The following is a 12,500-nucleotide window of genomic DNA, read 5'->3' as shown; positions in this document are numbered from 1 at the left end:
ATGTTATATATAATGAGATGTTATAGATAATGTACAGATGATATATATATAATGAGATGTTATAGATAATGTACAGATGTTATATATAATGAGATGTTATAGATAATGTACAGATGTTATATATAATGAGATGTTATAGATAATGTACAGTTCATTTTATCCATCTGTGTGTTTTACGCTCCATGGTATCGCTAATAACTGCACAAGGACTGATAAAGCTTCATGAGTCTGGATTTTATTTCTGTCGTCTGTATGTGACCCAGATAAGATAAATAAAGATAAACAAACAAACAAACAAACAAACAAATAAATAAATGTAAAAAATCTAGTATAAATGTAAAACCTGAGCATTAAAGGAGCATGTAATGAGCTTGCTCTGACCTGCGTTGCGTAAATGGCCCTCTTCATTATTGTGAAGTCGTCTTTGTCTAAGATTTTGCTCATGTCTGGGATCTCACCACTGAAACACACACACACACACAAACACACACACACACAAATCAGTGTTTACAGGGATGCTTCATATCCTCGGGGTGTGTGGGACCGACTCTGTGACATCACACCGTGCTGCTGTAAATATTTTAACAATTAACACATCATCATCGTCACCACCATCAACATCACTCGGCATTAACACGTGTCTGAAACATCAACACCACAAAACCATGAGAAGGTCAGAACCTCACGCTGATATGTCGACATACTAACTCTTAAACCTTCATCTTTAATTAAATTACGAATCTAAGAAAGTATTTATTTCATGGTTTGCAAACAGTCTCAGGCAAAGACTCCACAGACATTTTATTTCTGTTTCTTTTTCATTTCCAATCACTACACAGAGGTGAATGTGATACCTAATAATAACAGAGTCTGAGATTCAGGCTTTATTAAAGAGATAATGGGATTTTCTTATCATTTCAGTTCTTATATTTAAAGTAAATATGAATAAAAGTGAGATCAGTGTGGTTTCCTAGGTGATAGTGTCACGTTCGGAGATCAGTTTACACTTTTAATTGTCTTTATATACAGATGTGTGAATGGAAAAACAGCAGCAGGGCCACAATCATGGAGTCGCTCATGACTCACCTTAACAACGCCTCATACAAGCGCTTGCCAAACTTCTCCTTCACCGACTGCGCAGTGTCCCTGCAGGAAACGAGACGTTACTGACACCTCGGAGAAGTTTCATCACAATCAGCATCCCGTTTCTGCTTAATATAGCTGTTTATTATACAAAGGCTGCGTCTCAATCCGCTCTCTAGCTCCCTAGGTAGTGAATCAGTGTATAGTGTACATACACACTGGTGCACTGATAAACATGAGGTCATGTAGAGGTTAGTTTATGAGCATCGACGCTCCCTGGTTTTTGTGGTACATCCTGATCAGAGCCCTGAGTAGTGAACAAGGAGCGGATCGAGACGCAGCCAACAGGTTAAATATACAATTAAAATCAACTGTATACAAATACATAAATAAATGATCCTGAATAATCTGTGTTGTTATAAATCAGAACAAAACATCACCACAAACATTTTATATATCCTAATAATATAGTTATACTACTGTTTCTATAGCAACAACACATTCACAGGAATCCGTAACGCACATGCAAATGTTTTAGTACTTATTTTAATAAATAAGAAACTGCCGCTGTGGTGTCAGAGGAACACAACACTCGCTGTTACAGTACAAGAATAAATAAAAAATAATCAGCTACAAGGTTTAATTCCATACAAGCTGAGATATGAGTCTGATTGTTTACGTGATCAACGGCCTGTCTGATGATGGCAAGGCGGATATTTACGAGCTTTAGGAGAACACAGATTCCCTCAGAACACTAATCTGGGATTAGCTACAGTCCATTTTGCACAGATCGTTAACCCCACGTGTGATGACACACCACAGCTGCTTTCGCACGGCTTGCCCTTTCAGACTCTCCACGTTGAAGTTATTGGTCTTAGCCGGCATGATGAAGAAAACCACCACCGTCACGTCGCTCTTATGGACCTGATGGAACACACAAATCAGACGCAGAAAGAAAACGATTGTACTTCCTTTCTGCACCATAAACAGTGCATCGTGATTTCATTTTTACTGTAAAATGTCGAGAAAAGGTGGAGACTATCTGGTGGAGGTGTTATCTAAAAGGTGGAGAGGTGGAGGTGTTATCTAAACCTGGAAAGGTGGAGGTGTTATCTAAAGCTGAGCTGCAATGTTTCTCGAGATACACAACAGAAGTGTTGGGAAAGAAGAGTCCGCATTTTCTATCCCACTTTTTCTTTTTTTTGAGTAAGTTCTTACTGAAAGGCTGTGGTCTGTATGTGACACGAGAAAAAAATTATCAAAACAAACATACAAATAAATAATATAAACAAACAAATAAATAAAGAAAGAAAGAAATAAATGAATCTGGCATAAATGTAAAACCTGAACATGATTTGTAAAAAGAAATGCAGTGAGTTAATCATTAAAGTTACTACAGTTATTAAAGAAGTCGTGGCCTAATGGTTAGAGAGTCTGACTCCTAACCCTAAGGTTGTGGGTTCGAGGCTCGGGCCGGCAATACCACGACTGAGGTGCCCTTGAGCAAGGCACCGACAGCCACCCCCCACCCCCCACCCCCCAACTGCTCCCCGGGCGCCGCAGCATAAATGGCTGCCCACTGCTCCGGGTGTGTATTCACGGTGTGTGTGTGTTCACTGCTGTGTGTGTTTGCACTTTGGATGGGTTAAATGCAGAGAACAAATTCTGAGTATGGGTCACCGTACTTAGCCGTATGTCACGTCACTTTGAGAAAAAGGACACTAGCTTTACCCGAAGCAGGTAATTTAGCCTGGACAGAGCTTCCAGGAAGATATCGGCTCCTTTGTTGGAAAACTCGTAACGGCCTGCGATGAAGAAGTACAGCGTTTTCTCCAGATTGAAGTCCAGATGTCTTTATGGGAAGAGATCAAAAACTCATCAGCACCAAGAACCTTCAGCTTCGACAGCATGATTTTTAACCCTCACACATTTCTACACTGAGAAATAAAAATAAGTAATGATTCAGGAATTCATACTGAACTTGGACACGTCTGGATTCAAAGCTTAGAAACACTAACGTGTTAAATAGAATTCGCATTTTATTGGTCACATGAAAAACTGTAGAAGATTTTTTCCTAATGTCTATGTCAAAAAAAAAATCAAACGAAAGAATCTAGAAAATAGAAATATATCAGATATAATTACAGATCAGTGACGGAACGATTGTCATGCAGACGCGTGAAATTTTTGTGGAATATTTTTATTATTGCGTATTTAATGGAAATGGACTTACAAGACATTTTAATCAGTAGAAATAAGCGTCTGAGGTTGTATCTGTGAGTCTGGTCTAAAATGAGTCAGGAATCCTTTCGGTGTGTTTTAGACGTGTGTTTGTCCCTCTGCTGATAATCTTACACTTCAGTGTTTTAGTGCTGAAGATAAACATGAGCTGCTTTTTTTTAGACAGATGTGTCAGTGAAAGACATTTTAACTACAAACTGTACTTCATTATGATATAAATCTCGGATGCTGTGGAAGATCTTTAATTATGTTCATTATAAAGTCTTTACCCGTAGAAGTGTCCTCTCACAAACTCCTGGATCTTCAGTTTGTTCAGCGAGTGCAGGTTCTGAAACTCGTGCATAGCCGAAAACTTCTTCACATTTAGACCGTTCGGTGTGACCACATCTGAGAGTCGAGACAACAATAAAATCACATCGGTCCAGACGTTATGGATAAATACCTCTAATTAATCTGATATCACAGCGATGCCGAACTCTGAAATAACGGGATTTATTAGTTTCCATAGTAACCGTTCCTTCACAGAGACTCGTACATGCTCTACATACACAAACGTGTAATCGTCGATGGGTAAAGTAAAGTTCTTTAGACATTTATTTCACACTTAGACATTTTCAGCTCAGCCAGTTTTTTTTTATTTTACGCTTTGTCCTTTCTGTGTAACTGCATTTTTAAAAACAAAGAGCTGCTAAACAAAGAGTCTGTTTCTCGTCACAGTGGTGTTCGGACCCACCGGGTTTCCTGTGCAGCATGTGGTCGGCCTCCACGGCTGTGATGTTAGAGACGGTGGTGAAAACGTGCGAGCAGTGTACTGCAGCTCTCTCCAGACAGTAGCGGTGGTAGATCTGCCTCTCTCCTGCTTCCCGGTCTATATCAAACTGACACACACACACACGCACACACACACACAAAATCCTTCCATAAATGTGAAATAAACATCTCCTTACTTTAAGAATCCCGTCACCATAATATCAATGTTTTTTGTGTTACTTTTTTGTGTTACTGTTACTAACAGTGGTCTCAGAGCAGCTTTACAGAACATAAGACATATTGCAACAAGTACAAAAAGGTTATGATTATACAAAGATTTACACAAAGATTTACACAAAGATTTATACAAGGTTGTTATTATTATAAAAAAAAAAGCTTTCTCAGAAGATCCAGATAAATGTGACAGATTAAAGTTTTTTTAAAAAGCTTTTTTCGTAAAGTTGTAAAGTTTTTATTGTAACTTCAGAATAACTAACCCATGGGTTCGGAAAATAGGGTTTATGACCCCATGTGGAGCCGAGACTGTTACAGTTGTGACAAAAACACAAAAAATTGAGATTCGATGTAACTATGACAACAGAACGCTACTCATCAGAGATGGGGGACTTGAGTCATGTGACTTGACTCGAGTCAGACTTAAGTCGCAAATTTGAGACTTGACTTTGACTTGACATTCATGACTTGAGACTTACTTGTGACTTGCACGTGTGTGACTTACTCCTACCTCTGTTACTCATACAAAGAGTTACCAGAAATGAATAAAAAGAACAGACGCTAATTTAATCGGATTGAAATTCTGCGCTAGCGAAGGAGCTCAGAAATGCCGGCGAACCAGGATGAATAAATTCTAAAAATATGCTAGGACATTTTTTTAATAGAGCTCCTAAATTTTAGATCTGAAATAAATAAATTGTAGGGTCCATTTAGAGTTGGTTTCTTAGGTCGAGCTAACCACAAAATGTTAGCTGTGAACATTTATCCATGCAGGAATGAATAAAAGGAGAGACGTGTTCATGTTTCCTTCATTCCAATCTGTGTTCTATTTGCCTCTTTAGGGGCTACAGACGGAGAATCCATTTCCCAATCATAAACACGCCGTCAATTAGCCTTCGGCCAAATCGCATGGCCTTTAGCAACTGATGACCTTATACAGCCCAATTATCACTACATAACCAAGTACAGCTTCTCCTTTTACTGTGGAATAATAAGTGTTTAACTGAGCAGGTTACTCTCCTTTCACACAGACGGATGGATAAATGTCAGAGTTTCAGCACAATTGATTGTACTTGTGAAATGGTGACGTCCATGATGTTCAACAATGAATCGAAATCATCCAGGAAGTACACGAAACCAAGACACACTTTGCAAACTATTCAATAACTAATACAAATCAGGTGAAACTAAACAACAGATTAACACAATCAGGTAGAACTCACACCATACAGGTGAACCAAATCTGATGGAGCTGACACAAAACAGGTCAAATCAGGTAGAACTAAAAAACAGGTGGCCACAATCAGGTAGAACTAAAAAACAGGTGACCACAATCTGGTAAAACTAACACAAAACAGCTGACCACAATCTGGAAAAACTAACACAAAACAGGTGACAACAATCAGGAAAAACTAACACAAAACAGGTGACCACAATCTGGTAAAACTAACACAAAACAGGTGACCACAATCTGGTAAAACTAACACAAAATAGGTGACCACAATCTGGTGAAACTATCACTATTAAATCTGGTAGGACTAGTCTATCAAATGATAAACCAAGATACATTTTGAAGCCAATCGAAAATGTGTTTGTGTGTGTGTGTGTGTGTGTGTGTATGTGTGTGTTAGCACTTGACCTGACCTTATTCAGGTTGTTGTAGAAGTCCACATTCCCAGCACACAGATAGCGGCCCAGAAGTGTAGCGTGTGTAGTAAACATGGTGGCCAGGGGGATATTACGGGAGCGACTGAGCACCAGACCTGCTCCTGACTGCCACTCGTGAAAATGAGCCATTACTTTGAGTTTGTCCTGAAGACGATCTGTTAACTACACACACAGACAGATATCAGGGTTTACACAGTGTGTGTGTGTGTGTGTGTGTGTGTGTGTGCTTGTGTGTTTATCTGTAATGGACTGACATCACAGTCAGGGGGTTGTCTAGTCTCACATTCACTTGTTTCCACGATAAACTCCGAATCCACTGCAACCATGACTGAAGTGAGAAGGTGTTTTTTGTTGTTTTCATTTTTTTTTTTAACAGAGGTGTGTTTACCTCTTTAAAGAACCAGGCGACGAGTGATCCGAAGATGAGCGAGTCGTTGGCCTCTCGGTCGTGATAAGGCAGCCCGATGCTACAAGTGTCCCATAGGTCTCCCTTCCAGCGGTCCAGGTTCCAGGCAGCGGCTCCGATGTCAAACAGGATCACGTATGGACTGCCTTCTATAAGCCACCGACCAAAGTGCACCTACACACACACCAGTGTTGTATAAAGTATTAGAAATCAATACTTGAGTAAAAGTACTAGAAAAAGACTTTGGTAGAAGTGAAAGTTACCTTTTAGAATATTACTCAAGTAAAAGTCATAAAGTATCTGATATTTACTGTACTTAAGTATCAAAAGTCATTTTCTGATATTTAATGTACTTAAGTATTTGAAGTAAAAGTAAAAAGTCAAATTTCAGTGATTTTCTGTAGGCATAAGATCAGGGGCGGTTCTAGGGTCTCATCTTTAGGGGGTTTTAGTCCTCAGTGAGAATTTAAAACAAGAAGAGTTTTATATTGTATATTATATGACTACATAGTAAGCCAAAAGTTATGGTATTATTAAATGGCAAAAGTGGACACCAAAATTTTATGCATGATGTAATGATGTCAGTCTTGAATCAGATCAGTTCATGTATGTGTGTATTCTCTACAAACAGTGTGTCCAATGAATGCAGTCATTAATAAATAAATATTCACAAGACAAAGAACAAATCAATAAATGTTATTTTTATTTAGTACTAAATGGATTGTTTGCATTAATATTTTGTTTGTGCTACAACTCTGGTAATAAGAATAGTGACATTTCACTGCTTTTGGTTGCCGTCTTTGCGGCTTTCCGCCGATTAACGTTATAGATAAACGCCTCCAGCTCTGACTGCGCGTGCACGCTGTGTGTCCCTGTGCTTCTCCGTAGAGCGTGAGGAGCGTAATGTAATCTAGGAGCAGTGATTCACCAAACCTCCATTATTGCAGTCACACACATTTCTTCTGATTTTATGGAAACATATCGGGAATAAAAGTATCCATTTATCTAGGAAATGTAGTGGAGTAAAAGTGAAAGTTGACATAAATTTAAATAGCGAAGTAAAGTACAGATGCGTGACATTTCTACTTAAGTACAGTAACGAAGTATTTGTACTCTGTTACGTTACAACACTGTCACACACACACACATTTCTCCATATCCATTTCTCTATCAACAGGCAACAGCTTAATTCAATTCTCTCTCTCTCTCTCTCTCTCTCTCTCTCTCTCTCTCTCTCTCTCTCTCTCTCTGTGAAAGCAGTCTGTGATTGTCAAGGTCTATCAGCACCATCTTCTGGCTTGTGATGTCAAAATCGCTCGTTTACAAGCAAAACAAAATCAGTCACCGTCCAATGACATCTGCACAAATTCAAACACTCTTAATACAGCTTCAGACTTCTGGAGATTTATTTCTATATGTCTATATGTATTAAGGAGTTGAATCAGAGTGAAAATACACTCAAGTGAAGTGACATACAGCTAAGTATGATGACCCATACTCAGAATTCGTTCTCCCATCCAAAGTGCACACACACAGCAGTGAACACACACACCGTGAACACACACAAAGAGCAGTGGGCAGCCATTTATGCTGCGGCACCCAGGGAGCAGTTGAGGGGGTTCTGTGCCTTGCTCAAGGGCACCTCAATCGTGGTATTGCTGGCCCAAGACTCGAACCCACAACCTTAGGGTTAGGAGTCAAACTCTCTAACCATTAGGCCACGACTTCCCTTCAAACAAGTGAACATATAGACTCTGCGTCAAACTCAGACTCTGCGTCAAACTCAAAACACTCAAGTTTTTATGTGTAAACCAACTTTTATTGTTTCTCTTCAACTGTAAGTGTTTTAGTTTTAAAGGAACTACATCGTTTTGCCTGTAAATGTGTTGCTATTCACATGTTGTTGCTGACTTAGATGCTTAACAGATCAGATCAGATGTTGAGCTGAAGTAGTCAGATGCTAAAGGAATTAGATTGGATTTTGAGCTGAAGTAATCAGATACGGAACTGAGATGATCAAATGCTAAAGAGATTGGTTGCTGAACTGAAATGATCAGATGCTAAAGGGATCGGATGATGAGAAGTAATCGGATCAAAAAGGGATCTGATGCTGGACTGAAGTGATCAGATGCTAAAGAGATTGGATCTTGAACTGAAGTAATCGGATCGTAAAGGGATCTGATGCTGGACCAAAGTTATCAAATGCTAAAGGGATTGGATGCTGGTCTGAAGTAATCGGATCATAAAGGGATCTGATGCTGGACTAAAGTAATCAGATGCTGAAATGATCAGTGGCTAAACTGAGATGATCAGATGCTATACTGAGGTGATCAGATGCTAAACTGAGGTGATCAGATGCTAAACTGAGGTGATCAGATGCTATACTGAGGTGATCAGATGCTAAACTGAGGTGATCAGATGCTAAACTGAGGTGATCAGATGCTATACTGAGGTGATCAGATGCTATACTGAGGTGATCAGATGCTAAACTGAGGTGATCAGATGCTATACTGAGGTGATCAGATGCTATACTGAGGTGATCAGATGCTATACTGAGGTGATCAGATACTATACTGAGGTGATCAGATGCTAAACTGAGGTGATCAGATGCTATACTGAGGTGATCAGATGCTATACTGAGGTGATCAGATACTATACTGAGGTGATCAGATGCTAAACTGAGGTGATCAGATGCTATACTGAGGTGATCAGATGCTAAACTGAGGTGATCAGATACTATACTGAGGTGATCAGATACTATACTGAGGTGATCAGATGCTAAACTGAGGTGATCAGATGCTATACTGAGGTGATCTGATGCTATACTGAGGTGATCAGATACTATACTGAGGTGATCAGATGCTAAACTGAGGTGATCAGATGCTATACTGAGGTGATCAGATACTATACTGAGGTGATCAGATGCTAATCTGATGTGATCAGATGTTAAACTAAAGTAATCAGATATTGAATGGAAGCGATCGGATGCTAAACTGAAATAATTGGATGCTAAACTCAAGCTCAGTTGTTAGATATACAGTGGCCTGTGATTGGCTGGATCAGAAAGTTTAACAAGTACTTTGAAGATCTAAGTAAAAATGTAAGGAGATTATTTCTTTGAAATCAACATAACTACCCCACCCTTTGAAGCCCCCTTGTGGATTTAACATGATCTACCTGGCAGCCGTTGTTGGTGATGGCCTCCAAGGCTGCCTTCACGGCAGGGTTAGTAGGTTCACACTTCTCCACCTGTGTCTTGAAGTTGTGTTCGTAATAAGGGCCCATCATGAAGAAGTTCTCACCCCACTCATCCACTGTGATTTTAGCTTTGGTCTGGATGACGGTGTAAATTCCCCCCACTGGAGAAGAGGAAGAGGAACGAAGAAGAGAAGGAGAAGAGATTCAGTCAATGCTTCATGTGGGGGAGCAAAAACCTTTGTAGTCAAATAGAGAAGACTGAATAAATCTGAGATTAGGCAATATTTTGCCTATGAAGTTTCATTTTGTGCAGGAGCATACAAAGGCTCCCTGAGGGGCAGGGGGTAAAACAATTACAAGGACACTACCTATTAGACTTGTTACCACATTATTAATTGTACTCAATATCACATAAAGGGCACTATATCACATTACATACTGTGGGGACACCGTAGAGGGCACTTTATCGCATTATATACTGTAGGGGAAGCCTAGAGGGCAATATATCACATTATATACTGTAAGGGCACCCTAGAGGGCACTTTATCGCATCACATTTACAGCATTTAGCAGACACTTATCCAGAGTGACTTACATTTTTTTCAGTTTATACATTTGAGGGTTAAGGGCCTTGGACTGCCCTGCAGTGGCAACTTGGTGGACCTGGTATTCGAACCAATGACCTTCCGATCAGTAGTCAAAACCCTAACCACTGAGCTACCACATCCTACATCCCACATTATATACTGTAGGGGCACCCAAGAGGGCACTATATCACATTATATACTGTAGGGACACCCTAGAGGGCACTATATCACATAATAAACTGCACAGGCACCCTTAAAGGAAGAATATCAAATTTTATCTAGGGCACTATAATCACATTATTTTGTAGGAGCACCCTAGAGGGCACTATCACATTATATATTGTGGTGGAACCCTACAGGGCACACTAGAGGGCATGATATTACATTATATGCTATAAGGGGCACCATAGTGGGCACAATATCACATTATGTACTATTGGGGCACCCTAGAGGGCACTATATTACATAATCTACTATAAGGGGCACTCTAGAGGGCACTATATCACATTATATACTGTAGGGGCACCCTAGAAGACACCCTAGAGGGCACAGTATTACATTATAAACTATAGAGACACCCTAGAGGCCACTATATCACCTTATATACTGTAGAGGCACCCTAGAGGGCACTATATAACATTATATACTGTTGGGGCACCCTAGAGGACATGATATCACATTATAAACTGTAGAGGCACCCTAGAGGGCACTATATCACCTTGTATAATATAGGGGCACCCTAGAGGGCATGATATCACATTATAAACTGTAGAGGCACCCTAGAGGGCACTATATCACCTTATATACTGTAGGGGCACCCTAGAGGGCATGATATCAGGGATGTGGTATCTCAGTGGTTAAGGTGTTGAACTACTGATCGGAAGGTCATGAATTCGAATCACAGGCCCATCAAGCTGACACTGCTGGGCCCCTGAGCAAGGCCCTTAACCTCAATTGCTCAATTGTATAAATTGAGATAAAATGTAAGTCACTCTGGATAAGGAGGTCTGCTAAATGTAAATATCACATTATAAACTGGAGACACCCTAGAGGGCATGATATCACATTATATAATGTAGGGGTACCCTAGAGGGCACCATATTACCTTATATACTGTAGAGGCACCCTAGAGGGCACGGTATCACATTATAAACTGCAGAGGCACCCTAGAGGGCACTATATCACCTTATATACTGTAGGGGCACCCTAGAGGGCATGATATCAGGGATGTGGTAGCTCAGTGGTTAAGGTGTTGAACTACTGATCGGAAGGTCATGAATTCGAATCCCAGGCCCATCAAGTTGACACTGCTGGGCCCCTGAGCAAGGCCCTTAACCCTAAATTGCTCAATTGTATAAATTGAGATAAAATGTAAGTCACTCTGGATAAGGAGGTCTGCTAAATGTAAATATCACATTATAAACTGTAGAGGCAGCCTAGAGGGCAAGATATCACATTATATAATGTAGGGGTACCCTAAAGGGCACAATATCACATTCTATAGGGGCAATATTCTGTAGGGGCAAAATTGAGGGCATGACATGAAATTATCTATTACTGGAGGACCCTACAGGACACTTTATCACATTTATTCTATAGTAAGGGCATCTTATTGTATTGTATTGCACTTTTACTAATAATGATATTAGTTCTATGCTCTTTGAGTGAATTTAGTATTATGAGAACATAATAATCTAAATATAAAAAAGTACAAAAGGTTGACGATTGGAGTGATGTTTGTTTTCCACTGATATTCCATTTACAAATCTGTATGTAAGATAAAGATAAAATACTTTAAACTCAGCTGAAGTTTCCTTCATAACAACTTTTAGTTCAGATAAATCACTTAAAAATAAAACCTTCAAAGTCTACAGCTTTGGGCTGTTCCTGTGCTCCTTAGCTACAATTTACCTTTAAATATAATCATTAAAATGCTCTAAAAACATCTCCACTTACATCTCTAGTTACTAGTCATGTGATCAACAGGCATTCAAATTTTCTGAAGATCATAGGAAGAAGAAAAGCATGTTCTCTCGTTCCGTTTTCATTCCATTATTGATGTGTCTTATCAAATATCATTGTCACTAAAGTACAATACAATACAACCCAAATTATGAACTGAAAATATTTAATTAATTAAGAAAAAAGGAGTGAATCATCGGAACATTCTAGAGGTTGACATTATCATTGAATCTAATGGATTTGTAAACGAAACGAAGACTTCTGCATCTATAACACCTTATAACACCTGAACACCTTCTCAGATTGAATGATGAAACGGATTGAAAGTCTGGATTGTGAGTGTCCCACTGACTCTCACCTTTGTTGGTGAT

General features: G+C 39.5%; 1 protein-coding gene across 1 annotated transcript in view; it reads right to left on the bottom strand.

The window, feature by feature from the left end:
- gys2 (glycogen synthase 2) overlaps positions 1-12,500 on the bottom strand; it is a 19,423-nt gene that overhangs the window by 6,692 nt on the left and 231 nt on the right. The window contains exons 1-10 of the mRNA XM_060889657.1: positions 12,488-12,500; positions 9,560-9,741; positions 6,365-6,556; positions 5,953-6,138; positions 4,058-4,202; positions 3,594-3,711; positions 2,815-2,935; positions 1,901-2,007; positions 1,087-1,146; positions 382-460 (exon numbers count right to left, since the gene is read on the bottom strand). The exon at positions 12,488-12,500 is cut by the window's right edge and continues 231 nt beyond it. Coding sequence (XP_060745640.1) covers positions 382-460; positions 1,087-1,146; positions 1,901-2,007; positions 2,815-2,935; positions 3,594-3,711; positions 4,058-4,202; positions 5,953-6,138; positions 6,365-6,556; positions 9,560-9,741; positions 12,488-12,500 — 1,203 coding nt within the window. The remainder of the gene's footprint in view (positions 1-381; positions 461-1,086; positions 1,147-1,900; positions 2,008-2,814; positions 2,936-3,593; positions 3,712-4,057; positions 4,203-5,952; positions 6,139-6,364; positions 6,557-9,559; positions 9,742-12,487) is intronic.

This window comes from Tachysurus vachellii, chromosome 16, assembly GCF_030014155.1.
Source record: "Tachysurus vachellii isolate PV-2020 chromosome 16, HZAU_Pvac_v1, whole genome shotgun sequence".
In the NCBI taxonomy this organism is placed as follows: Eukaryota; Metazoa; Chordata; class Actinopteri; order Siluriformes; family Bagridae; genus Tachysurus; species Tachysurus vachellii.
The sequence above is the reverse complement of the archived record's forward strand: the minus strand, read 5'-3'. Positions and strand labels throughout refer to the sequence as shown.